This window comes from Anticarsia gemmatalis, chromosome 24 (assembly GCF_050436995.1).
Source record: "Anticarsia gemmatalis isolate Benzon Research Colony breed Stoneville strain chromosome 24, ilAntGemm2 primary, whole genome shotgun sequence".
Classification (NCBI taxonomy): Eukaryota; Metazoa; Arthropoda; class Insecta; order Lepidoptera; family Erebidae; genus Anticarsia; species Anticarsia gemmatalis.
The window spans coordinates 7,602,037-7,627,403 of record NC_134768.1 but is presented as its reverse complement, the minus strand read 5'-3'; the positions used below and the strand labels follow the sequence as shown (position 1 = coordinate 7,627,403).

The window sequence follows — 25,367 nt, the reverse complement described above, 5'->3', positions numbered from 1 at the left end:
TATTAGTACAGATTATTGCAGCCCGGATTCGGTCATGAGTATATGAATAAATGGCAATAGGCTCGCTCTTTGGACATCCTCCTTAAACATGGGACTAACATTGTAAACAGCGAAAAGTGGATGTTTTCTTTCACCTCTGAATTTCTGCTTACGCGCTGTAGGATATACTTAACTATAAGTTTAAGTCTTTTATCCTTTCCTTTATTCAATACTAGCTGACCCGCGCAACTTCGCTTGCGTCACATAAGAGAATCATAAAATTCCCCCATTTTTCACTGGTACTCTGCTCCTATTGGTCGCAGTGTGATGATATATAGCCTATAGCCTTCCTCGATAAATGGGCTATCTAACATTGAAAGATTTTTTTAAATCGGACCAGTAGTTCCCGAAATTAGCGCTTTCAAACAAACAAACAAACAATCAAACAAACAAACTCTTTAGCTTTATAATATTATTATAGCCTTCCTCGATAAATGGGCTATCTAACATTGAAATATTTTTTTAAATCGGACCAGTAGTTCCCGAAATTAGCGCGTTCAAACAAACAAACAAACAAACAAACAAACAATCAAACAAACAAACTCTTCAGCTTTATAATATTAGTATAGATTAGTATAGATATAGATTAACTATAGAATCCTGAACTAAAACTTAGTTCTTCCGACTTAATTCTCAAAAGTCGGGATTAAATTCTCGATGTAAATGAACCGTTATACCGTTGTAGATTTCAATACGTGTGCTCCAATTTCAGGCATCCCAACAAAGTTCGGTTCAACTTTTAATAGTTCCAAAGCTAAGTTTTGTCTTGACTGAGTATTCTATTTTATAACCTAGGTATAGGATTTCTTGTCTATTTTTGTAATACTAATATTGTCCTTTAAAATATTAGTTCGAGTATCGGTTTTTTTGAAACATGATATTTATTGAACATCGAAATTGTAACGAAACTTCGGATTAACGAAACCTTGTAGGCCTACTTATGCCCGGTTTCTGAGGCACATTTAGCGGTAGTTTATCTATTCAAACTGTCATGTTTATATGAGCTTAAACGCCATTGAATAGGTAAACTGTCGCTAATTATTGTACCTCAGAAACCGGGGGTAGGTCAACTATGCATTACTTTGCTTATAGTGTCCAAGGAAATAGAGTCTACCTATGTTTTATGCATGTGTATAGAGTACACAGGTACACTCTCTATTCCCTCACCCTCATACCCCCGTGGGTAACGAACATAACCGGCAGGAAGTCAGACACAAGACCTACAGCTTTACGTGCTCACCGAGACATAAATTAGCTGCCTCAACCTCCTAACTACAAGCTTTATCATAATTTCCTAACAAAAATTCTCATGAGAAACCTTACCGACCCGGCATTCGAATGTAAATGAATGAATGTCATAGAAGTAGTTACATAATTTCCTGTAATATACAAACATTTTCACCTCATCTATCAAACAACGTAGTCCCATAGCATACAAACGAACCCAGGCTCTATTCAAACCGCGCTACATAATTAAAGCCTGATTAAACTTCTTCTGTGACATGAATGCGCTTTTGTAACCGTAGGAAATCAAACTGCGATTTTTCACTGCTTTTCTCTGACGTACTGTTCAGAGACCGTAACGTTTGTTTGACTTGAAAGACCATCTGTATTACCTCGAGCTAGTAAAAAAATGATCGGATGGTAAAATAGTTATTATATAATGAAAGTAAATAATATTATCAATCGTAAGTGCTAATTTTAAGATTGCCAATTTACCGTTAGTTACTAAAAAGCAGTGATAGCCGAGTGGTATAATATGTTGGCATCTTTCACGCTAGTGGTCGATGGTTCAAACTCGAAGCAACACACTAATAACTTGTCGAGGTTATGTGTGTATTTGAAATAATTATCACTTGTTCCAACGATGAAGGAAAACCTTGTGATGAAAACTTGCATGCCTACAAGTTGTTAAACATATTTCTTTCGGGCAAGAAAAGTTAGCAACCCGCACTTGATCAGCGTGGTGGCCTCAAAGCCTGACCTCTGCCTCATTTGGAGGAGATCCTTGCTCACCAGTGTGAGAGTCACGAGTTAAAAAAAAAGTGCCTTAACATTATTATTTTTACCTTAAAGAAATATTTGTAATAGGGTCCCATTTTACACTTTGGGCACGGAACCCCAAAAATTATAATAATAATATACAATTAAACTTCCCAGCTATCATTTAAAGCCTTCTCCTCTCATTCGTAGTTCCCTGTAAACCACTGAAATACAGTCGGGTACGGAAACCAATTCGTTGGCATGTGTTCGGCGTTCAGTCACATTGTTTCATGTCAAGCGATTCACATTATTTTTATTGGAATTTCGATTGCATTTGTATCGGTTTTCTGTTAAACGAATTTAATAACTTTTATTACATCCGACGTTTCTTTGAGCCATTCCACATAATATTAGCTGTAGCGAAGCGTAGCGTAGGCGTAACGTAAAAGTATTTGTGGGCATCAAAAGGTTTCGTCATAACCACGCATTTTAAACGTAGATATATTGGAAATTATAATTAAAATAGCTTATAGTCTTTTAATAGAATCGATCCAATATAAAAGGGTCAAAATAAGGGTAAGTACTTATAAAATAACCCGTTTTAAGAAGAGTCGACTGCAGGTTGATTCTGAAATTGCTTGGAAGTTGAAGAATTCAAATACATATAAACTCAAGACAAATACACTGAGAATTTTTCAACTGAAAAACTCAGGACCACAGTATGTTTACATTTTTGGTGCGCAATAAAGCGATTTTTTACAGTCCAAAGCGAGAGTTTGGCATTTTTAAATGTATTTAAAAATTGTTTCTATGTCACCCACTAGGGGCGCTAGAGAGGGCTTCTTATATTATATCGATAGTCGATTCAATAATCAGTAGTGGTGTATAATCACGCTACCGTAGCCGTTATTGCACTAGTGGCAGTAAAGCTGACATTATGATACATACTTTGCCACGTAAAATGAGTAATAACAAAGAGTATCGTCACGGCCGCTTACCGACGTACACTTATTATACGCTCTCTTAGACTATGACAGACTATGAATACAAAATACGGGTAAAAATAACAACCTTCGATTTATTTATGTAACTGGAGAAATTGTTAAGATATCACAAAAATCAACCGATGGAAATAGGCTTTTAATGGGAAATTATATATGATAATTTGTCAGCAAAAGCAAATTTTATATGTTAACTTTTTCCTATAATTTGTAGGAAGGTTCGATATTGGTAAACACTATAAGATAAAAGCTATAATATGAGAGAACTCTGCAGAAGTTTGTTTTTCTGTCATAACACTCTGACTTATCAAATGTCCGGTGTCCATCGAATTTGACACCCATTTTAATAACCCTGTTCCTTTATAGATGAACCCATCTACTTACTTTGGCTGAACCATTAACATTCATTTATTTTTTATGTATAAATTGTAGCCCAGTTTCTATCATCGCAAGTTTAAATCAACTAGAAAGCTGCGTAATAAAGACAAAAATGTATACTTTATCAAAAACGTTAAATATACTTTCAAAGGTTTCAGTAAAACGAAACAGTACAATCTTATTAAACACAATCAAACATTACTAAATTATCTATTACTCAAGATTCTTATAAAAAAGAAGAAACAAAAGAAAAATACTTGCCAATTACAGGTCTCAATCACAACACCAAGATGTACTATTTCTTCGGTAACAAAAACACTAACAAAATTATCATTAGGAAACACCGAACAGCGCGATATATCGTAAAATACTACTGTCTGTCTGTCGATACGGTTCGGTAGTTCGTCGTCTAAATTGTAGCTCGCAAATGATTCCTAGTTACGCGATCTATAATAATAGTGATGGGACAAAATGATGTGACTAGAATATTGATATTTATTTATTATACAAGTAGTAACTGATTCTGTAGTTTGAGATGTAGATCAAGAGGTTTGAAGAATTTTCAACTTATGTCGGAATATGTCTCAATGGAATCCTGGTATTTGGTGACGTTTTATTTTATACATTCTGTAAGAAACATTAAAAATAATAGAATTTTTAAAGTCCATCAGCGTCCCCAACCCGTATTCGTTGTGACCGCCAGCGTTGTGAACTCAAGACTTAACCACTCCGTTAATCCAGGGAAACTCTCTCCTCGCAGTGAGACATGGGTAACGTTTATAATATTTTTAACACTGTCGATACTTCTATCGATAAAACACAGTAACAACACTAGGAAATCACTAAGTATGTAACATTACTTGTAAAATTAGGGTTTTGGAAAGCAATAACGAGTGTATACCGTCAACTGAATTCAAATCATAATAAAATTTCACTCCAATAACATTATTTCTGTTTTCTTTATTTGTGAGAAAGCAGGTCTAATGATACGTGGATTAGATTGGTGTCTTTAAGGTTTCAAGAGCACTGTAAGCGACTGCTGTTAACGAAGTCCCAGGCACAATTCTTGGGACGGGAAAAGTACTTTAAGGATTTTGGCAATATCATTATTAGCTATGCTCGACTGGGTCATTCATCGTATTTGGTGGTCAAACGGATGTCAAAGTAATAAACTAAGGCCTTATATGCCTAATTGATTATTTTATATTAAAAAAAATAATTAGACATCTGAAAGCCTTGCCATAGCTTACGACTGTTATCTCAATTGACAACAATCAGGACTGACTTCCACGTGCCTTCCGATGTACGGAGATTCACTTCAAATACCTCTATACGGCCTCTCATCATCATCAGGTTGCAGAGCTTATGAATCATTTACCGACCTGTAAGGGCAACTTATTATAAGCGATTTTATCAAACTGGGCAACATCTGCTGTTACCATATTATCAGGTACGGAGCCATAATTATTAATCTAAAATTTTTCTTCAATTAAACATACTTTGGTTTGTGATATTTCTTTATTAATTTCCTTACACTAAAACATACCACAAACCGGTGGAAACTCTGGTTTCTTCTCACAGATAAAGGGGTAATAATCATCACATTTTACGTCGTATAGCAATCCACTACTGTCTACAGCACCACAAAATTCCGTCGTCGTAGAATTGTTTGGCTCATTTGGGGCAAACTTGTCATACCCTGCGTCTGAAAGGGTTTGCCCTGAAAGGAAGTATACCTATTAGAAATTCAGATTTTTTTATTGGTCTCATATGTTACAAAGGTGTTACATATAGGTTATAGTGTCAACATGAACCTTGTAAGGGCAGCAAATCACATGTAATATAATTATTTCTTACACTACACAGTCTTATTCATATCTTTAAACTAGGTAGAGAATATAATATATTGTATAAACTATATACGATACATTTTTGAAACTTGGTCAACAAAGTGGACTCAGGACTAGCCCAGAAGTTAGAAGGAAAGGGTTTTCAAATTTAAAACTATTATAAATATGTCATTTTGAAAATAACTTGCCATGAATAGTCCTCAAATCTCCATGCTGGTTCCAATCTGTGATTCCAATGAAGGCTACATTTTTGGGAAAGTTTCCAATAACCATTTCAGGTGGATGTCTAATAAATAAATTACGCATAATTTCGGCTTCTGCTTCACTATTTATAATAGCAAGATGGCCGCCTTCAGCGGAACATGCCATTTGTGCTTTACTAAATGTTTTTGGTACCACGTGGAATTTGTAACAAGTCTGTGTTTTGTTGTCCATATGATACTCTGAAAAGAAATGATATTTTTTATTTAATTTAAAATACATCTCCCGCAATAAGAATAGCTTTTCTGTCTCGGGGACTTTTACAAACATGCGAACTAAAGCAAGTAGGATTGAGTTTTTCGGTAGTTCTTCCCATTTGGCCCTAATTAAGGAACTGGCAGTAAAGATTGAACTTGCACAATCAGAAGTCAATTATGGACCTTAATAATTAACTTGAGTTTGATAAGAATTAGTTCTCAAACAGTATCTATAACAATACTTATTTTATTGATCATTGGAGTGTAGCCGCACGGATCAGCTGATAGAAATATTAATGCGGAATGCGTAATGTCATAAAAAATACAATACCATTATCTGGGGTACCGCACGCATTGATTTCCTCAATTTTCCCTCTAAAACACATAAATGGTAGCTTGGTATCACAGGAGACATCGTCTAAAAGCCCTTTGCTGTTCAAAATTGTGCAGTTACCAAAATCTGACAAACCAGTTGAAAATATTGAATATTTCCTTGATTTTTTTGCCCAATTATGTGGTATTTTAGCTAGTGGGATACCTGAAAAAATAAATATAAGATTAGGTTCTACGTAGTGCCAAACTTTCAGCTAACAGACATTCGCTGTCAAAAGTCTGGCAGGTGTGTCGCTATAACCAGGGTAAAATCATGAAGAAATTCATATCCATTAATTTATATAGGTATTTACTAAAAAGAAAAATATTTTTCACAAGATATAATGTTATTAACTCACCATCAATCGTTGTAAAATCTCCTTCAGAAAACGTAGCATGAATTCCAGTTAGTATATCGGAATTAGATATTGTCTGCATCATCACAGCTTTTAGTTGGGGTGTCGTTGGAGAAGCCAGGATGGCGCCTAAAAGATTTTAAGTATATCTGTATCAATAGACTGGTACCGTTGCACAATTATCTACCACTACCGAGTATTGATAACCGGGGGAGCTATCGAGAAATTTTGTATGAAAATCGAATCAGCGCCACTAGCGGACGTTGTAGCAACTTTGGGAGTTGTATTTATGAGGAAGTCGTATTTTTGCAGTACATTTAAAATGTCAAACTCTCGATATTCGATAGTTCCCCGAATTTAGAATCGCGTTACCTAAAACATACTTTAGAACCCGTTCAGTTTTTGAAGTCAAGTATACAGCAATATTTATAAATTATTTAAAAAGTGAGAGGTTTGATTTATTTTAGTACCTATATATTTTTAATGCTCTACCATCGGGCCTCGGGAATCGAACTCTAGACCGCGATTCGTCGACTTATAGTATACATACATAAAATCAAACCTTGTATAACTGAGCGTCGCTTGGTTCGATCGTAACAATTTTCTTTTATAAAATTTGGTCTTATTTAAATGACTTACCTTCTAAATCACATCTTAAGCGAGCATTTTCAAAGGTCGCCGGGATCGTGTGATACTTCATCCATCCTTTACAGTTTCTGCAGTATGTGTAGTCACATCGAAATTTTATGTTATCTAGTAAAAGGAGAATTTATTAACATTTTATAATCCATCCTTATAATTTTTTACGTACAAATGAGTTAATTGCTTGCACAATTGAAATGCGACATAAAATTTGTCGATATTTCGCTAGGAGTAAATCAAAATCCGGGGAAAATACGCTACGCTATTAGCAAAAATCTAAACTAGAATCGAGTAGAGCTGCATAATTCCAACTAGTTATAAATTTTTATAATAATGATCGTCATAGTCCCCATAGATCCCTTGGTTTCCAGTCCATAAGCAACTCATCCCAATAGCCCAAGTAGTTTTTTCCCTTTAGTTTTGCCATAGTTCTACACAGTCCGGTGATTTTCCTTGGATGCATTTTATAGTGTAAACAGGGATAATCACCGGAGTGTGTCACCATACATTATTGAAAGATTAAAGCCGTCTAAAAGGGGCCTCTTCGTGTTGGCTTCGGCCCCACGCACGCCTTCAAAATGTCCGGGACTCTGTGGTCCCGAGATATGAAAGAGACGATCATAATAATAAAAAAAAGTAAAATCGAGAGTAAAATTTAGCTTACCGACAAAAATGCTTCGAGTTTCAGTCCAAGTGAGGAAGAAACAAAAAAACAGAAATAAATACGTTAATCTGTTCTTCATCTTAATTTTGTTTCTAAAAAATGGCTTAAAAATTTTAACTCACTTGATAATATAGGCTTCCAATGGATTATATTGAAATAGTTGCCAGAGATTCTCAAAATAACTTGGGGAGTTTTTTTATATAATTTTATTTGAATTTGAAATGCCACTGTAACGCAGTCACTAGTTACCTGTACAACGAAGTCTTAAGTTAAATTCCCGCTGAAAAAATATGCAAACCGTTCTGCCTACAGCTTCGTAATTGAAAAGTGTTACGTTACATAGAGTAGATTTAACGATAAATATGATTACACTGAATCTGTTATAAACGTAATATTATGAAAATAAAAAAATTATGGACAAATAAAAAATCTGCAAAAACTTTGAGTACCTTTTCAAGTAAAAATTAGTTATTTATTTTAAGAATTGGAGCATATATTTAATAACGAAAAGTATATAAACTTCTAACAGAGAGTAAACTAATATGTTTTTGTAACGATTACTACTAACAATGTAATCAGAAATATGACGGGTGTGCGAAGATTATAAGCATACATTTTAAGAGTATATTGTGATACACTTAAGATCGATTCACATCGAAATGGCAGTGGCGGGGCATCCATTTTTTAGGTGAAATAACAAGCTTTAGTTGTAACAATCAATTCCATAATTACAACTAGACACATGATTTTCCTTGTATCCGAAGTCGGAATTGTGGAAAGTAAGCTCCATTTGCCGAGGTTGTTCGACAGATGGGTGATCATATTTTACAATGCGGGTCGTGTTTTGAGAAAACACGTAAAATATGGCTCCAGTTTTTCAGAGATAATAAAATTGACAATCGTTACCAGTAGTCAAGAGTTTATAAGTCTGACAGCCAGTCTTATCAAGGGGTATCGTGCCTATCGGACCTGCACAAAACAGGTAACTGGATTGTGGAGGTCCGATAGGCAGTCGCTCCATGTAAAATACTGGTATTCAGCTGCATCAAATGAGACTGGAAGCCGCCTTCATCATAGATGCAAGTAAAGCTAGACTGATACCGTGTTTTCTTGTCAAATGTAGAGACTAAATCAAGAGGTGACTAGGCGCGTGACTTTAGAAGGTCGAGCGCGCATCAACAGAATCACCGCTTATGAATTATAGTAATAAAACGTAGAACATCGGTAGAGTGGGGCTATTTTTGAATACAGACCTCACTGTAAAATGGAAAGATATGGGCATGTCAATTTTTCATAGCGACATTTAGTACCAAGAACCGGAAACCTGAACTCTTTAAGCGAGCTAGCTTTTACCCGCGACTTCGTCCGCCACCTGAATTTTCCCATGGGAATGCGTCATCTTCCCGGGGAAAAAAGTAGCCTTTGTCCTTTCTCGGGTATCAAAATATTTCCATACCAAATTTCACGCTTATTGGTTCAGTAGTTTAGGCGTGATTGAGTAACAGACAGATAGACAGACAGAGTTACATTCGCATTTATGATTTTAGTATGGATTAACCCCAAATTTTCCTAAAGAACCCCATTCTACGGTAGTCTGAAAAATCGCGATATTTGTCAATAAATGAGACCAGTCGCTAAAGTTTACAAGCATAATCTTGTGTTTGTATTTTGGCATTGAAATAACACTTATCTCTAACTAGTATAAAGTGCGAACCCTGATAACCTAAGTTTGATAACCTATGCCTGGAGAATTCCCAGTCTATTTGTAACCCATATCGACACGTTTATTATTTTCGCTTCGGGTATTAAAAAAATATTTAACTCAAATTAAATTCAACAGTAAAATGTTAAAAATAAATCGACACGTGTAAACTAGCTTATTATTTATTGAAAAAAGAAAAAATAATACATAACGTAAACTACCGAATCTAAATACAAAAAAAAACAAATCAAATTATTTTAATAAAACTGTAAGTTAAAGCTGTCCTTTGGATAAATAACGTAAATCTATTGGATATTCAGTCGCTGGTTCTTTGAAAGTATATCTTTTTATCTCAGCATCGCAGACTGGTGGGTAGTTTGGTGTCTTCTCGCAAACGAATGGAGCGGCCATGTCGCAAGGAGTATCATTAAGTAACCCAGAACGCATCATTGAACCACAATTTTCTGTGCTCTCACTGCTCGGCTCTCCTGGAGCGAATTTCGAAAAACCAGATTCTTCCAGATATTTACCTGGTGATAAAATAAAAGTATTAATACATATACTTGGCAAAACACGTACAAATAACACCTGCCACTCATCAGGGTGCAGTCAGAGGTGTAAGAAATACACCCGCGTTTCGCCATTTATACTGTTTTGGAACATGTAATAGGGAGCGAGACTTGCCATATACCAGGCCGGTTAAATTGCGACCGCAACTTTACTTTAGGTAATGCACAAGCGTAACTGAGACAGGAGACATAAGGTAAGTTATGTCTGCAGTCTGCAGTCGTGGTCTCATGTCTCGCAGTCCTGTCTCTGTCTCGCTTTCAAACCACTTGGACATCATGATGGACATAATGATGATGATAGTATTGATACTGATAACAAGACGAAGACGATGTGATAGTAGATAAGTTTCTTTTATCAACATTTAAAATAACTAACCATTTTGTGTCTTCCAATCTGCGCCAAACTTATAGCTCTCTTTGTAAAAACCGACTAAAATACGGTCTTTATAGAAATTTCCGATCATTCTTTCATTGGGGTACTGTGCGTATAGTTGACGAATAATTTCCGCTTCTTCAGTGCTGTTGATGCTCACAATTCTTCCACCTTCAGCCGAACAAACGAAATCGGCATATTCATACGATCTTGGCTTCGTGTGGAACTTGTAACATTTGTTCGTACGTTTTTCGAAGTGATATGCTGAAAATAAATATGTTTTATTTTAAATAGATAATATAGGAATTATTACAACCTGATCAATCATTTGGATACTGATGAAACAAAAGAATAAAACGCCTGTTAGTACTCGAAGGTGTATGCAATATACGTTTCATCATTAACAATGTTAGTCCTATGTAATAGGGGACAAACTTGTTTCCATTTACCGTGCACGTTACCATATTGCTGGCTACTATTGAGAAATATTCTAATATCAACTAGAACACACCAATAGCAGCACCGGCTCAGGAGTCAAACCAGGATCTTGCATGGCAGTTACATTCACTACTGATGAGTTCTTCGTACAATATAAAAAATATGGTGATTTATAAGTACCTGAATCTGGTGTACCACATTCGTTAACGTCGACGCTCGAATTAGCTCTGAAGCAGATGTAAGGGAGAGGAACTTCGCAAGTCACATCTGATATCTGACCGTTGGCATTCATAGACATACACCTTTCTACATTTTTGTGATTGTCAGGTTCATTTGGAGCCCAATTGTGTTTCATTTCATCCAGTTTTATCCCTGAAACATAATAACAATAAAACATTGATTATTTCTTCTTTTTGGCACGGTGGTTAACTTGGTCAACTCCCTGTAATAGCCGCCGCTTCGTGTGATGGTTTCGAATATCCCACCCAGGAAAAACATTTGTGTGATAAACACGGGCATCAGTTCTCAGCTTGGTTTTAAATCTACCTTTTTATTATAAGTAGGTATGTATTGAGTATAGTACAATTAGTGTGTTTATCAATTGCCTCATTACCGTAGTTTCGTCAGCTTAGTTTGAAATAAGATGACCGTGAGAATGACGTTACAAAGACAGAATTAATCTTACTGAAAGGAAAAAGCAATGCACGGAATATTTGCTATACATAAGCGTCAACTGAAATATACAACCTCAGACCTCAGTTGTACTGAAATTAGAAACTGGAGGTAATAAAGTACGACAAAAAAAAACATTGACACGAAGAAGAAGAAGTACAGTTGTTAAGTTTAAAAGAAAATAAAATAATATCTAAACCATACCATCAATAGAACGAAAGTGGCCATGTGATAAAGCATACATCCCCGTTAGCACCGAAGACTGTGTATAGCTCTGCATAGTTTTTCTAATCTCATCTGTTGTCGGAGATGCTAAGATACCACCTGTGAAGAAGAAGAAACATTCTTAATTGCAGTCGGTACTGCTGTTTGGGTCTCCTCTTTGGATAAGGAAGCGAAATTTTCATCCGACACTAACAATTTGCTGACTAAAATCTTTGCATCCTTTCAAGATCTGTCTAAAAGAACTCTTAGTCCCGGTTTCTGAGTAAATTTAACGGTACTTTATCTATTCAATAGCGTTCTTTTGTATGAGTTTTGACACTATTGAATGGATAATCTACCGCTAAATGTACCTCAAAAACCGGGGGTTAGACATGCAAGTTTTCAAAGAGAATTTGTTGTTTTTTTATATTTGACGAGTGGCTTGTCTCTTACCTGATGGTAAGTGATGATGGGGACAAGGATATTACATGCCTATCCAAGAGATATTTATCTTATTCTTATATTATGCTAATTTTTAAGAGTTCCAAATTCGCACCAGGCAGAACCACACCTTAAATACTTGACCCAAAGGAACAATATAAAAAATGTGACTAATATAAAAGTTTAAGTACATACCTTCAAACTGACACATCCATCTAGCGTCCACTAAAAGTGCAGGTATTTTATGATACTTATACCATCCTGATTCGTGGAAGTCATAATCGCATCTGAATTTTACCGCATCTGAAAATTTAAATAATGCGTTAATACGAAAATATAAAATAAAAATATAATCAAAATAAAGCATCAAAAAATATCTCCGCATCGCCGTCTTCGGATAACGTACCCAGAAGACCGGAAATGAAACCCAAAAGGCAGTGAAAACAAAATAAAAATTATAAGCATTTTTTAACCAATTACTGTCCCACTGCTGGGCAAGAGTAGGCTGAGGGTACCAATTTATGAGAATAGTACTTACCAAGACACGCAACACCAAAACACAGCAAAATTAAACAATTTACTTTAATCGACATTTTTACAAGTTATCTTAACAACTGTGCAGAGCATAATGATTGTCGGATGCAAACGACTTTTTATATATTGTCTTATCAGTGCTGTTTGTTTTGTGGTAAGCCCGTTGGTAATTCCCCAGATAATCTGCGTTTCTTCCAACTATGTTAGAGTCGGCTTCCAGTCTTACCGGATGCAACTATAATGCATACATATTATGTACTTAAAATCACGCCTCCTTTCCATGGGGGTAAGTAAGAGACCAGGGAACGCCACTTGGTACACATTTTACATGGAGCATTTGCCTATCGAACATCCACAACCTAGTTAACTGGGTTATAACAAGACGTTTCTCTATAAGTCTGGTTGTCAGACTTTCAAATTTCTAACTACTGCTAACGATCATTGATCTATGGAACGACCGCCAGGACCCTGAAACATGAAGGAAATCGGTATGGACATCTATCATGCTGGCCCTGTTAGACTGGAGGCCGATTCCAACATAGTTAGAAGAAAGGCTAGGCTGATTTTCAGCGTTTAAAAGTTGTTCCATAAATTATATCCTAATCATGCTTATTACATCCTAAGTAGAGGTGTTTAAAATACTATTAAAAAGGCGGGCTTATTGCCATATTCACCTTACCATACACCACATTTTGTCTTTCTGTTTCTTTTTCTATCTGATATTGATATATTTCTCAATAGTAGCCCCGAGTTTAGTAATGCGCCCGGTAAATAACAAAAGACTTCGCTCCTTGAATACAAAAGGGCCACAAATCGAAAACTATAAATTTTACAGGACAGCCAAAACAAATTTTTGAAACTGTTTTTTTATAATATTTTATATATTTATTAATTAAATATAAGATGTTAATATATCATTAGATGTGTATTTTTTAGCTCTATCTATCTACAATATAAACTTTGTAATAGCTGTTACCTATTAAGAAAAAAAAGCATATAAGTCCGTTTTGCATTCAAAATTTGAACCAATATCATGAAAAATATGTCAAAAATTAAACACAGTTTTGCAAACAAAAATGGTTTATTGTAAATTTTTTGGTGAAAAACCGTATCAAAAAGTTAAATCTTATTAGTAAATAAAACCATAAGTGAATAGACACCAGGAAAACATTGTATTAAACAATCTTTATTAAAAAATCTTTACTTATTATTAAGTAAGTAATATAATAGAGATCAACTTTGTGCGTAACTTTCATTATTTAGTCAAATTAAACATCAATCATCATCATCAATCAATGGGTAACGTGACGAGTAGACTGAGTGCAGCAGGAGTATTAAAGAAATAAGATAATAGAAAAGTTTTATGAGTTTAATAAACCTTTATATTTAGCATTCGTGGATTATTCCAAAGCTTTTGGCAGCATCAGTCATTCCGCCATAGAATCATCACTCCATAACCAAGACCTTCTTAAAGATACTATGAAGAATCGAAGCTACATACATCAAACTCATCAAAGCAATATACAACAATCTCTCTAAATCCAAAGAAGCGTGAAACAGGGAGACCCGCTATCTCCAAAATTACTTACCAGCACCCTCGAAAAATTTTCAGGAGCCTGGCGGTAATCAAAAGGCATTGTTGTTAGTGGCAAACAGTTAACAAACCTTCGTCTTGCAGACGACATTGTCCTCTTCTCTTCTTTTGCATTGGAACTCGAATCAATGCTCAAAGATCTGAGCATGGCAAGCCTTCAGATTGGACTAAGTAAGAACCGTACAAAAACCCAGGTTATGACCAACAACACAAAACGTAGGGTCGAGGTAGGCTGACACGTCATACACTATGTCGACGAATACACTTACTTGAGCCAGATAACCTCTTTTAACAACCGACGGGACAAAGAGTTGGACAAACGTGTCACAAGTGCCTGGAAGAGCTCCTGGTCCATGAAAGAGCTAATGAAAGGTAACCTTCCACTGTCACTAAAGCGGAAGCTCGTCGAAATGTTTATACTACCCGTCCTAACCTACGGTGCCCAAACATCGTCCCTTACGGAAAACCAAAAGTAGAAACCGAAGGTTTGCCAGAGAGAAATGGAGCGTAGTATATCAGATGTAAGAAGAACAGATCACGTCCAAAATTCTATACTGCGCTCCCAAACTCGCATAGCCGATTTAGGGAAGAAGACCGCCAGGTTGAAATGGAACTGGGCCGGCCACATTATCCGCATACATCCGGAAAGGTGGGCCCGCATATCTACCAACTGGATGCCAGAGGATAGTCATCCCAGACGCGGGAGATCTAAACGGAGATGGCGGGATGACCTAGACGCATTTGAAAAGGACTAGTCGGATCTTGCCGCTAAAAGGGCGATTTGAAAGGGGAGGGTCCCCCCTTGCCTTTCCCTGCATCAAAATGTAAAATTTTATTTCGAAAATTTTAACGCAAACTAAAATTATTATCATGCCAAACGGTCATATTTATGGCCTTCCCATTGAAGCATGCTAAAAATAATTATTTATTCCACAATAATTTATTGCAAAAAGGACGTATTTCAAAATATGCTACTGTTATATTACACAATATAATAACAAATACTAGTGTTTGAATGCAAAACAGTCGTTTTCAGAAATATGGCATTTTTGTATTACAAAATATGGTAACAAATACTATAATTAGAATGCAAAAAGGACGTTTTCCAAAATATGGCAGTTTTGTATTGTGAAATATAATCACATGAACTTGAAATTTTGCACCTAACACAGACGTATTTTGGATTGTGGCACTTTTTCACGCAACTGACGAGCATTTGCGTTGAATCTCCGGGCGCAACTCACAAAGTGGCTGTTTTGCACTGACATTACCTGTCAAAGTGAGCTAATGCAAAAAGGGCAGTAAGTCAGTGCAGCCATAAAATAAGCAAAAATGATGGGGCTTTTTTTTTACTATAAAATATAGTCGGTTCAGGTGTCAATTTTGCAATAAAACGATTTTCATTTTTTTTTGAGTTGTGGCCCTTTTGCATTGAAGGAGCGACTTGACTAACATTGTTAATGGCGATTCGCGTATTTCACACACCTCGGCCTACATGTATGGGGCTGTCTAATTTGACGGTGACAATATGTAGTTTAGTAAAACTCATTGAATTTATTAGTGCGATGCCCAATAGAAGCGAAGTTTGTAGTGATATTTAAAGCCTAAAATTTCCCTTTATCTGTGTTTTTAATTGGCTAAAACGAAGGTGTTTTTAAAACATACGTACAATGTATCCATGTATAAGTTTGTTAGTAAAATAAAACACTGAAAAGTAACTTTGTTTGCTTGCGCTTTTCTCCGAAACTACTGATTGCATTTGAATAAATATTTTGTGTATGATAGCCACATTTTCGGGAATCGATTTAAGTTATCTTAAATAATGCTGCAACTTACGGGAGCGGAGTAGTAATTATAAATGCAAGTTGTTTAAAATACGTCATTTATTGGGTAAATATCCAACAGGGTTCAATATTTAAAGATTAAATGTTATCTGTTCATAACATAAACTAGCGGCCGCCGGCGACTTTGTTCAGGTGGTCTTTAGTTTGCTGTCTTCACAGCATTTTCATTGCTACTCTATTCCTATCATACCTCTATATATATATATATATATATATATATATATCACGTGATGTTATATAGCTTGTATGTAACCTTACAGATGTGTAGGGCCGAAATGGATAAGACAAGCGGAGGACCGTATAAAGTGGCGTGCTGAGTGGGAGGCCTATACTCAACAGTGGGTGGATACGGGCTGATTAGATAGATAGATGTAGCCTTACTCAATAAATCAATTCAATAGAAAATTATTTTTTTAAATTTGGGCCACTTAACTTCTAAACTCGAATTTACTAATGTCGAAACGTTAGGGATTCCAAGGTAAAATGCAAACATATTGAGCATATTGAACATGCAACGCGAGAGTTTAAAAGTAATGAGTCGTTCTTGAGATTAGCGCGCTTAATCAAACAAACTCTTTAGCTTTATATTATTACTAGCTGACCCGCGCAACTTCGCTTGCATCACATAAGAGAAAATGGGTCAAAATTGTCCCCGTTTTTGTTACATTTTTCACCCGTACTCTGCTCCTATTGGTAGTAGCGTGATGATATATAGCCTATAACCTTCCTCGATAAATGGACTATCTAACACTGAAAGAATTTTTCAAATCGGACCAGTAGTTCCTGAGATTAGCGCGTTCAAACAAACAAACAAACAAACAAACTCTTCAGCTTTATAATATTAGTATAGATTATAGATATCAATATCTATCTGCTCTGACGTTCATTGTCGCCATTTTCTACACTCACTGCAGTCTAGTGGAGATCGTTTGACATTCAAAAATAGTTTTTATGCAGTATGCCGATAAGTAATTCATACGAAATTGATTGTTATTGAAATGACTATCTAATTATTCGCAGAAATGGAGAAAAATATGAAATGTTTAATTTTACTTTGTTTTTGTGTTTATCATTTGGGTAAGTAGATACATTTCTTTTTTACAAACCAAATAAATAAAATTAAATAAATTCTTTAATATCCCAATACTGGGCAAGGGTCTTCTCTCGTAATGGGGGAGGGGTTAAACCTTGAGTTATTAATAATTATAATACTAAGCTAATATTTTTTATAATTTCTGATCTTCCATTAAGTTGTAACTGTTATCTACGTTCTATTAATTTGTACCAGCTTCTCTTTCAAGTTACATGACAATCGGTTCAGATGTTTTAATGTTAAAAACAAACACACGTATACAAAAAGTTGTGTGTGAATGTTGTTTAATGGGAAACAGTATATCGTATTGGACATTTCATGCAATCCTTTCGATACACATAATAATTTTAATACTTGTAAATATTTCCCTGGCCTCTGCTAGTCTTTTGTCCATGTAAGTAAATGAAGTTTCGTAACCAGTCACTATAGAAAAAAAAAGACCTATATTCAAAAGAAGTTCACAAGCAATACGTATAACTATTTCCTTACACAATACTTATAATATTTTGTGAGATAGGTTTAGGAATTTACTGGTAGTTTTATTTACAAACTTCGGGAGTTTTTTTTTTTATTCTTAAGTGAATTATCTACGGTACCTTAACAGCTAGTTTACGAGGCTAAATAGGTGTATAAACTGGCCAATAGTGATCACAGTATATCTGGGTATGACCATCAGTTGTTAATTTACTTAGTAGAAGCTTATTATTAGATGTCCGCGCGAAAGTTATCCAATGATGTTTTATTATTTTTCAGATGCTGTAAGATTCAGATGTGATTACAATTATCATAGATCGGGTTGGTTCAAACTCCATGTGATACCGTCGAATTGGATCGAAGCTCGGTGGATGTGCCAGTTAGAAGGTCAGTCAGGCAAAGTATGCAAAACTAAAATAAAGCTTTATCAATTGTGTTCGTTTCATAAGAAAAAATAATCGAAACTAGTTCATATTCCCACTGTCAATGTTACCCAAATGTACAATCATCTAAGCATACATTTTTTATAAAAGTAACATGAAGGTTAAGGTTAAGTTTAAAGTAATATTGTTTTATTTCTCTCCAAAGGAGGTATCCTAGCGTCTCCGACAACAGATGAAATTAGAGCAACTATGCAGAACTATACTAAATCTGCCGTATTTACCGGTCTGGCTGCTTTTTCAAGAGGACACTTTCGTACTATTGATGGTAAAAATTTAATAATACCTTTGTTCATCTTCAATTATTTAACTCAGGTTAAATAATCAGTAGGTACAAAAATATCGTTTTATTTTACACACCGTATTCATACATCTTCTTGATATTGTCTTTATCCCACGTTAGGCGGGGTCGACACAATGTGTTTTTTCTCAAAAACATACTGTTAAAAGGATTTAGCTGATATTTTAACGAATAGCTGCTTTACATAAATAAAATCAAAATAAGGATAGAAATGTTATTTCTGAACATTTTGTTCAAATTATGGTTTTTAACAAATATTTGCTTTCAGGTATAAAACTGGATGAAATCCCTCACAAATGGGCTCCGTACGAGCCTGATAATGTTAAAAACGATGAAAGTTGTATCGCGATGAACAAAAAAGGCGAGTTTTCGGATGAAAGGTGTGATGTCCCTTTACCTTTCATCTGCTACAGAGCTGACTCCAACGTGGATGTTAATGAATGTGGTACACCAGACTCAGGTACTTATAATTTACCATGAACGAAATTTTTTTTATGTATATAGCAAAGAATCACGCTTTTTGCGGTAGCGGATAGCCAAATATTGCCACTTGCAATACAAACTCTGGAAACCTCTTTTGCTTCATTCACATCCATACTGTTAGTTGTGCAGAACTGCAGGTTATTAATGTAGACCTAAGCTTTTTGAAAGATATCACCGATATAATTAGCGTTTGTCTTCCTAAAGCGTTCCCTCCCGGCGTTTTTATTTACGTTTGCATTTTTTTTGGATTAGAGGAAATTTGTTTTAACTGTCGTATATCTTGGCCGCACTATGATTGCATCAGGCACGGTGATGAGAATGACACTGCCTACTATGCCCATCGCCAACTAAAGTTATGCGTTATTGTTGTTCGTGCACGGTATACGACGATATTAATGAGAGGGAAAAACGTTGTTGAGAGCCCAGTAGTTAGAGAGACCTTTAGTTTCATAACTGCCAAAGTGATTGAGTAAAAATATGACGAATTTATTTTCAGCATATCACTTCGAAGAGCGCACGAACAAATGTTACAAGTTCCACACTAAGCCAAGAAACTTCGAACAAGCCGACTTCGTTTGTTCGGCTGAAGGTGGACGTCTTGCCATCGTAAACAGCGATAAAGAAGCAGAAATTATACGTGATTTATATGCACAGTATCCGAACGAAAAAATGCTGGGAAATTTCTATAAAGACCGCATTCTTCTTGGTTTTTACAAAGTCAGTGACAAACATGGATCTGATTGGATGACGATGGATGGTAAGATTTCCCTATATCAGCAAAATTAGCCTTACTGCCGTAATATTAAGTACGTCCTAATGTCCTGTGTTACTGATTCGGCAAAGAAGATAGGGAAATTTAATTTACACAGCTTAAAGATGTCATCGATGCGTCGTGTGACCACTTGCGTAGGAAACAAACTCCTAATACCCATACCACTGGGTGATCAAGATCTTTTCTATCTCATCAGCCCGTTTTAACCCACTGTTGAATATAGGCCTCCCCCTCACCACTTTAAACGGTCCAGCGCTTGTCTCATCCATCGCAAACCTACACCTTTAATGACGTCGTCCGACTATTTAGTTTGGGGCCCTCCTTGAGACCTTCGCCCATTCCATAGTCGCCATTCGGTTATTGCTTTGGTCTTTCACTTTCAGGTAAATATCTCGAAGACTCCGGCTTCATGAGATTCGCTCCAGGAGAGCCAAGCAGTGAGAGCACGGAAAACTGTGGTTCAATGCTGCGTTCTGGGCTATTAAACGATACTCCTTGCCACATGGTCGGTCCATTTGTATGTGAAAAGAGACCAAACTATCCACCAGTCTGCGAGGCTCAATATAATGGAGAGTATTTAAAAGACGCGACTAATTTGCCTTCAATTAAATCTATTTATTAAATAGGTAAAAACAAAAATAATTTATTTCAGTTAATTAGTTTTAGGGACCGGGTGTGGTTATGTAGGCAGAATTAATTTATTGAAACTAATGAACTATTGAAAATATTTCTCAAGCTAGAGCCATGTGTCTGGGTAGAGAATTTGTAATGTTCCACTCCTTCTGTAAGTGGCCCGCCTAGTGTCGAAGCTTCAGTAATGTGGGTAGAAATTTAAATTGATAAGTTATTCTATGAATGGTGCCTTTAGGCTTGCCTTGTGAAATAATTTATAATACTAATAAAAAAACCATCAAAAACAATATTATAAAATTTTATTTGATGATCTCATTAGAATATTTTTTGGTATTCATTACATTTCATCCTAAGGATTTAATCGTACGAATGACCATTTGATATCTAAAATTAGTTGTAAAAGCATATTTTATTTCATGAAAAACTGAAACACGCTTCTGGCAAAATACAACAGGGGCGAGCACAAGTTTTCAAACGAATATTCTGGATGGCTACTTGGTTGGTTATCGATAGCGGCAGAAGAACAAAGAATTTTGTCGTAAATGGCAAATCAAAATAACAATAATAGAGTTTTTGGCCGAAATTAAATTTGTCCTTCAACTCATAACTTAATTAAGATGTAACCTACCGAATTTCTTAGCCATTAACAATTAATAAAAAATCAAAATAAAGGTTGAGCTATATTTATATTATTATGAAGGTAACATTTTAATGATTTTTCAAATTGATATCCTCAATATCAGTCCTATTCAGGTCAATTCTCAAATGCTTTGTATAGTCACAAAGCGGAGGGTAGTCAGGTTTTTTCTCGCAAATAAACGCGTAGTGATTCTGACACCATAAATCATTGAATAGGGCAGTGCGATATATGGAGCCGCAGTATTCTCCCGTCGTTGCGTTAGTCGGTTCACCAGGAGAGAACTTGTCGTAACCAGCTTCAGTCAACGTTTGACCTGGAGAAATAATACATATTATATTAAACATACATACATTAAATCACGCCTTCTTCCTACAGACGCAGGCAGAAACCAAAGAATGACACTTGGAATAAAACTTACAAACTTCTTAAGCTTCATTCACATGTTTAAATCATGACATACAGGACCGCCGGAGGAAAATACAATCATACATTTTAATTTTAACATGATTGATGCTCTTCTTATTATACCTGATAACGTAAGCCAAGGTGAATGAAATATACCACGTTTCGCCATTAACAATGTCAGTTCCATTGTTTTAGTACACGAACCTATAGCCTTATACCCAGCACGTTAACAAGCCCCGAATTATTTTTAAGATTAATCCAACAAAAAAAAAACTATTTTAAGGAATCAAACCTCATGATCAATAGCAAATGTTGTACATTACCGCCCAGACATGCCACCAAGATCGCAAAAAGTAAATTACTACAGTACGATATAAGTACAGAAAATTCAAAAATAATTCTGAAAATTATATTTACCATGAATCGTTCTCCAATCACCGTGTTCTCCCCAATCAAAGAAGCCGACAAAAGCAACATCTTTCCAGAAGTTTCCAACCATTTTGTACGCTGGATATTTAGCGAATATATCACGAAGAACTGCTGCTTCTTCTTGACTGTTTATGATGGCAAGATGGCCGCCTTCAGCAGAACACGCGAAGTTAGCTCGAGAGAAATTGCGAGGTACTGTATGGAATTTGTAGCATTTGTTTGTTCTACTTGCTATCTGGTATTCTAAAAAAAAAGGGTTAGTAAAGTATTTGTTTTGTACGTATGAAGAATTCTGTAAAAAGCTCTACTCATTACCTTTATCTTTGCCTATCTTGTGTGAGTGGTTCATGTAGCAGATAAAGGGAGTCCTATAGCGAAGAAACATAATGATATACCTAAGGAAAGATTGGTTTATACCTATCTTTAATCTATCATACTATATTGATAGACTGAAATTGAGCACAATCATGCTCGAATTGTGGGCTTCATTAATAACAATATTTTTTATTACTACCATTCCTCATAAATAGAGACGCAGATTTGTCTTATTTTTGATTTGTCTTATTTTTATTATGAAGAATTCTGTTATTACCTGGATCTTCAGTACCACAAATATTGACTTCTCCAACGGACTTCTTATAGCAAATATAAGGATGTGGCGTGTCACAATTTTGATCACTAATTTGTCCATTATTGTTCATAGTGATGCAACTTTCTAGATTATTAACATTGTTGGGTTCAAATTTCACCCATTCATGGTATGTAGACTCAAGGGGTATACCTGAAAATTTAATATTTCATGATAAACCACACCATTTATCCACAAACAGCAGGGCATAAGCCTGCACTCAGGATAGCAAATAGCGGTAACAGAGTTTCTCTAGTACTCCTATGACCTGATGGTGTAGTCAAGGTAGGTTTTAATCGGTAAGAATCCGACATATCTGGACTCTCAACCCCACAGAGTCGGGAATCGGATGATTTTCCCCTCGAGAAAAAAAAGTCACAAGCCTGCACTCATTTAAACCCGTCATCGCTTTTTGTGCCACTGTTGTTAAGGTTGTTCGTAATTAGCAATATAAAATTTCAAATGATATTAAGTAATTTTTACCGATACTCAACATGAGCAGTCGATTTGATTGAAACAACGTTTTTTATCTTGGGAATATCTTGGACTATCGAATGCTAGACATTAATAAAATAGAAAATATATCAAAACTTAGTATACTGACCGTCTACAGTATAATATTTTCCTTTAGAAATAGAAGCATGAAAACCTGTGAAAATGTTCATCGATCCAGTGGATTTTGCCATAGTTCCTCTGATCTCAGGTGACGTGGGTGCAGCTAAAATGGCTCCTAAGAATCAGAAAAAAGAACAAATAAGATTTTTTATTTGATACTCGCATTATCTTGAAAATCCATGAAAATTGCATTTACAATATTTAAGCAATGTAAATTTAAAGTAGTGTGTTTATTATGTAGAAGCTATAATCTAGACATAGTGATAAAATTTTAATAACTTACCTTACCCTACCTTGTAAAATTGCAATGCCTGAAAAAGGTTACTAAGTTGCCACTACCCTAATATAAGATCCTTTTGTATATTTCTTAGTAAGCAATAAATGATTTGAATTTGAATTTGAATCTTTAAAAATCATTCAGTCAATCAGTCGTCGCCGTCGTATGGTTAGTGGTAAACCTAGTGTCAAGGCTGGTCAAGCCGCTTAAAGGCCAATCTTAATAGAAAACAATCGGGACCTACTTTTCATGTGCTTATGCCAATATGCGGTCGCCCATCTGTAGAATGTCCTCGCTAAAGATGCTTAATCTACTGGTCATTTACCAAACAATAAGTGCAACTTGCTGTGAGCGCCTAGCTATAGAAGTCATTGCTGTTTTGTCTTTTAGGTTCAAAGCATCAATAAGTTGTGCGAAAGGCGTAATTAATTTTACTTGACTGTCACTGTTGATATTAATTTTGAGCAAAATTTATATAATATATAAAATTAATTTACCTTCTAGTTGACACATCAAACGAGCATCGTACCACGTCGCAGGTATTTCATGGTATTTAAACCACGCCTTAGCGTAGTTGCAGTATCTGTAGTCACATCGGAATTTTTGTGCATCTGGAATAATTACCCGTGTTACTTACAACCCTCCGTTCCTTTAACTTAATATATTAAGTTTTAGCTCCAACCACCCTACTAACTATAGGGCAGCAATTCATGAGTTACTAAATTCAACATTTAAATTCTTAATTTTGGTAAATGACTTAAATATAGGTGAACACGCATTTTACCTTAAAATGTCTAACGTTTCGGCGCAGGTTGCACTCGCCGTAGTCGCAGGCTGACTGGAGCAGCGATGACAGGACTTCGTGTATATGAGGCGGACGGATGTCCATCCAGCCTGCGACCACGGCGAGTGCAACCTGCGCCGAAACGTTAGGCATTTTAAGGTAAAATGCGTGTTCGCGTTAATTCCCGTATTCTATTATACATTAAACATGCAACGCGAGAGTTTATAAGTTATTATTAATTATAGGTATCTTAATCGGATGAGCAAATTTTGACCATGAAAATATAACATTTGTACTTTATTCATAAAATCTTACCAGTTTGATACATGAGGCCAAGTAAGAGCACCAACATACATCGTAATAAATACATATTTTTATGAAGCTTATATAGCTTTCAAAATAAAATTATTCTATCACCTTATAATGAAGAGTTAAAACAGAAATGAAACATTTAAGGATTTCAATAATTTCCAAGATACCAACATTAGATTTGCTTCTATCTCATTTGATAAATGGCGAACACACAGGCTATTGCACTAAAACATACTGTTTAAATAAAATTGACTTTTAATCTAAAGATTGATACTCAAACACCGTGTTTTACACAATAGATTTCATATATTGCATTTCAATTTGTTTTATCGCTTACAATATTTATTTATCTGCAATATAACAATAGGTTATGAAAACCAGACTATGTAAATCTGAGATAAGTGATATTTAATTAGAAACCCTACTAATATTGTAAACGCGTCGGTCTGTGAAGAATGAAGTATACTATAGTTGGGCCATTTCAAACGTGCGAACTAGCTCTATTCTCTACTACAATCGACTACCGTCAACCGACCTGTCATCGAGAAATTTTGTATGAAAATCTGATTATTGCCTCTGACGGGCGTCGTTAGAAATATTTTGGCAGTACCTACATTCTAAATGTCAAAATTTCGATACTCGATAGTACAGATTGTACAGAATTGCGCTACAAGTCATGTCATTTTATCGGAGTCTCTCGCTCGCACTTACACATCACATTGTCCTATTCCTGTCATTCTTTTAATTATGTTATAGTTCGCACGTTTGTAATTGCTTAACTACATTATTATGCTCGTTAATTTTTCATGTCAAAACTAACGAATCAATGTTGATGGAATTTGGCATAACTTCATTTGTATTAAGACATAGAAGCATATTATGAGCTAAACTCAAGGAACCTTTCAACACGGTTAAAGTCACGAGTCGAAGCTAGTGTTTTATAAATGAAAGCAATCGACGACGGGGC

General features: G+C 35.5%; 4 protein-coding genes across 4 annotated transcripts; 1 reads left to right on the top strand and 3 right to left on the bottom strand.

The window, feature by feature from the left end:
• Nucleotides 1-4,906: 4,906 nt before the first annotated feature.
• Nucleotides 4,907-7,852, bottom strand: LOC142983519 (C-type mannose receptor 2-like). The gene is made up of 6 exons (XM_076130445.1): nucleotides 7,744-7,852; nucleotides 7,077-7,190; nucleotides 6,441-6,566; nucleotides 6,041-6,247; nucleotides 5,440-5,694; nucleotides 4,907-5,121 (listed from the first exon to the last, which is right to left on the bottom strand). The coding sequence occupies exons 1-6, from the start codon at nucleotides 7,820-7,822 to the stop codon at nucleotides 4,937-4,939; spliced, it is 966 nt and encodes a 321-aa protein (XP_075986560.1). The 5' UTR covers nucleotides 7,823-7,852; the 3' UTR covers nucleotides 4,907-4,936.
• A 1,759-nt stretch (nucleotides 7,853-9,611) lies between these two features.
• Nucleotides 9,612-12,769, bottom strand: LOC142983518 (macrophage mannose receptor 1-like). The gene is made up of 6 exons (XM_076130444.1): nucleotides 12,681-12,769; nucleotides 12,338-12,445; nucleotides 11,702-11,821; nucleotides 11,006-11,197; nucleotides 10,391-10,651; nucleotides 9,612-9,975 (listed from the first exon to the last, which is right to left on the bottom strand). Exons 1-6 carry the CDS (start codon nucleotides 12,733-12,735, stop codon nucleotides 9,719-9,721), a joined length of 993 nt encoding a protein of 330 aa, XP_075986559.1. The 5' UTR covers nucleotides 12,736-12,769; the 3' UTR covers nucleotides 9,612-9,718.
• Nucleotides 12,770-17,009: 4,240 nt separating this feature from the next.
• On the top strand, nucleotides 17,010-20,826 carry LOC142983660 (C-type mannose receptor 2-like). The gene is made up of 6 exons (XM_076130642.1): nucleotides 17,010-17,191; nucleotides 17,961-18,068; nucleotides 18,270-18,389; nucleotides 18,691-18,882; nucleotides 19,402-19,662; nucleotides 20,061-20,826. Exons 1-6 carry the CDS (start codon nucleotides 17,137-17,139, stop codon nucleotides 20,297-20,299), a joined length of 975 nt encoding a protein of 324 aa, XP_075986757.1. The 5' UTR covers nucleotides 17,010-17,136; the 3' UTR covers nucleotides 20,300-20,826.
• Nucleotides 20,827-20,977: 151 nt separating this feature from the next.
• LOC142983659 (C-type lectin domain family 4 member E-like) lies at nucleotides 20,978-24,704 on the bottom strand. The gene is made up of 6 exons (XM_076130641.1): nucleotides 24,404-24,704; nucleotides 23,802-23,915; nucleotides 23,017-23,142; nucleotides 22,377-22,565; nucleotides 21,773-22,027; nucleotides 20,978-21,263 (listed from the first exon to the last, which is right to left on the bottom strand). The coding sequence occupies exons 1-6, from the start codon at nucleotides 24,456-24,458 to the stop codon at nucleotides 21,019-21,021; spliced, it is 984 nt and encodes a 327-aa protein (XP_075986756.1). The 5' UTR covers nucleotides 24,459-24,704; the 3' UTR covers nucleotides 20,978-21,018.
• Between the last annotated feature and the right edge of the window lie 663 nt (nucleotides 24,705-25,367).

Excerpts from the sequence above, each read along its gene's own strand:
- LOC142983519 (XM_076130445.1), bottom strand. The coding sequence starts at position 7,822 with ATGAAGAACAGATTAACGTATTTATTTCTGTTTTTTTGTTTCTTCCTC. Across the intron at positions 7,191-7,743 it reads AACTCGAAGCATTTTTGTCG|ATAACATAAAATTTCGATGT; the intron begins GTAAGCTAAATT and ends TCCTTTTACTAG. Across the intron at positions 5,695-6,040 it reads GTGCGGTACCCCAGATAATG|AGTATCATATGGACAACAAA; the intron begins GTATTGTATTTT and ends ATTTCTTTTCAG.
- LOC142983660 (XM_076130642.1), top strand. The coding sequence starts at position 17,137 with ATGGAGAAAAATATGAAATGTTTAATTTTACTTTGTTTTTGTGTTTAT. Across the intron at positions 18,069-18,269 it reads GTGGATGTGCCAGTTAGAAG|GAGGTATCCTAGCGTCTCCG; the intron begins GTCAGTCAGGCA and ends TTCTCTCCAAAG. Across the intron at positions 19,663-20,060 it reads TGATTGGATGACGATGGATG|GTAAATATCTCGAAGACTCC; the intron begins GTAAGATTTCCC and ends TTTCACTTTCAG.
- LOC142983659 (XM_076130641.1), bottom strand. The coding sequence starts at position 24,458 with ATGTATTTATTACGATGTATGTTGGTGCTCTTACTTGGCCTCATGTAT. Across the intron at positions 23,916-24,403 it reads TGGCCTCATGTATCAAACTG|ATGCACAAAAATTCCGATGT; the intron begins GTAAGATTTTAT and ends TAATTATTCCAG. Across the intron at positions 22,028-22,376 it reads TTGTGGTACTGAAGATCCAG|AATACCAGATAGCAAGTAGA; the intron begins GTAATAACAGAA and ends CTTTTTTTTTAG.
- LOC142983518 (XM_076130444.1), bottom strand. The coding sequence starts at position 12,735 with ATGTCGATTAAAGTAAATTGTTTAATTTTGCTGTGTTTTGGTGTTGCG. Across the intron at positions 11,822-12,337 it reads ATGGATGTGTCAGTTTGAAG|GTGGTATCTTAGCATCTCCG; the intron begins GTATGTACTTAA and ends TCTTCTTCACAG. Across the intron at positions 9,976-10,390 it reads AGATTGGAAGACACAAAATG|GTAAATATCTGGAAGAATCT; the intron begins GTTAGTTATTTT and ends TTTTATCACCAG.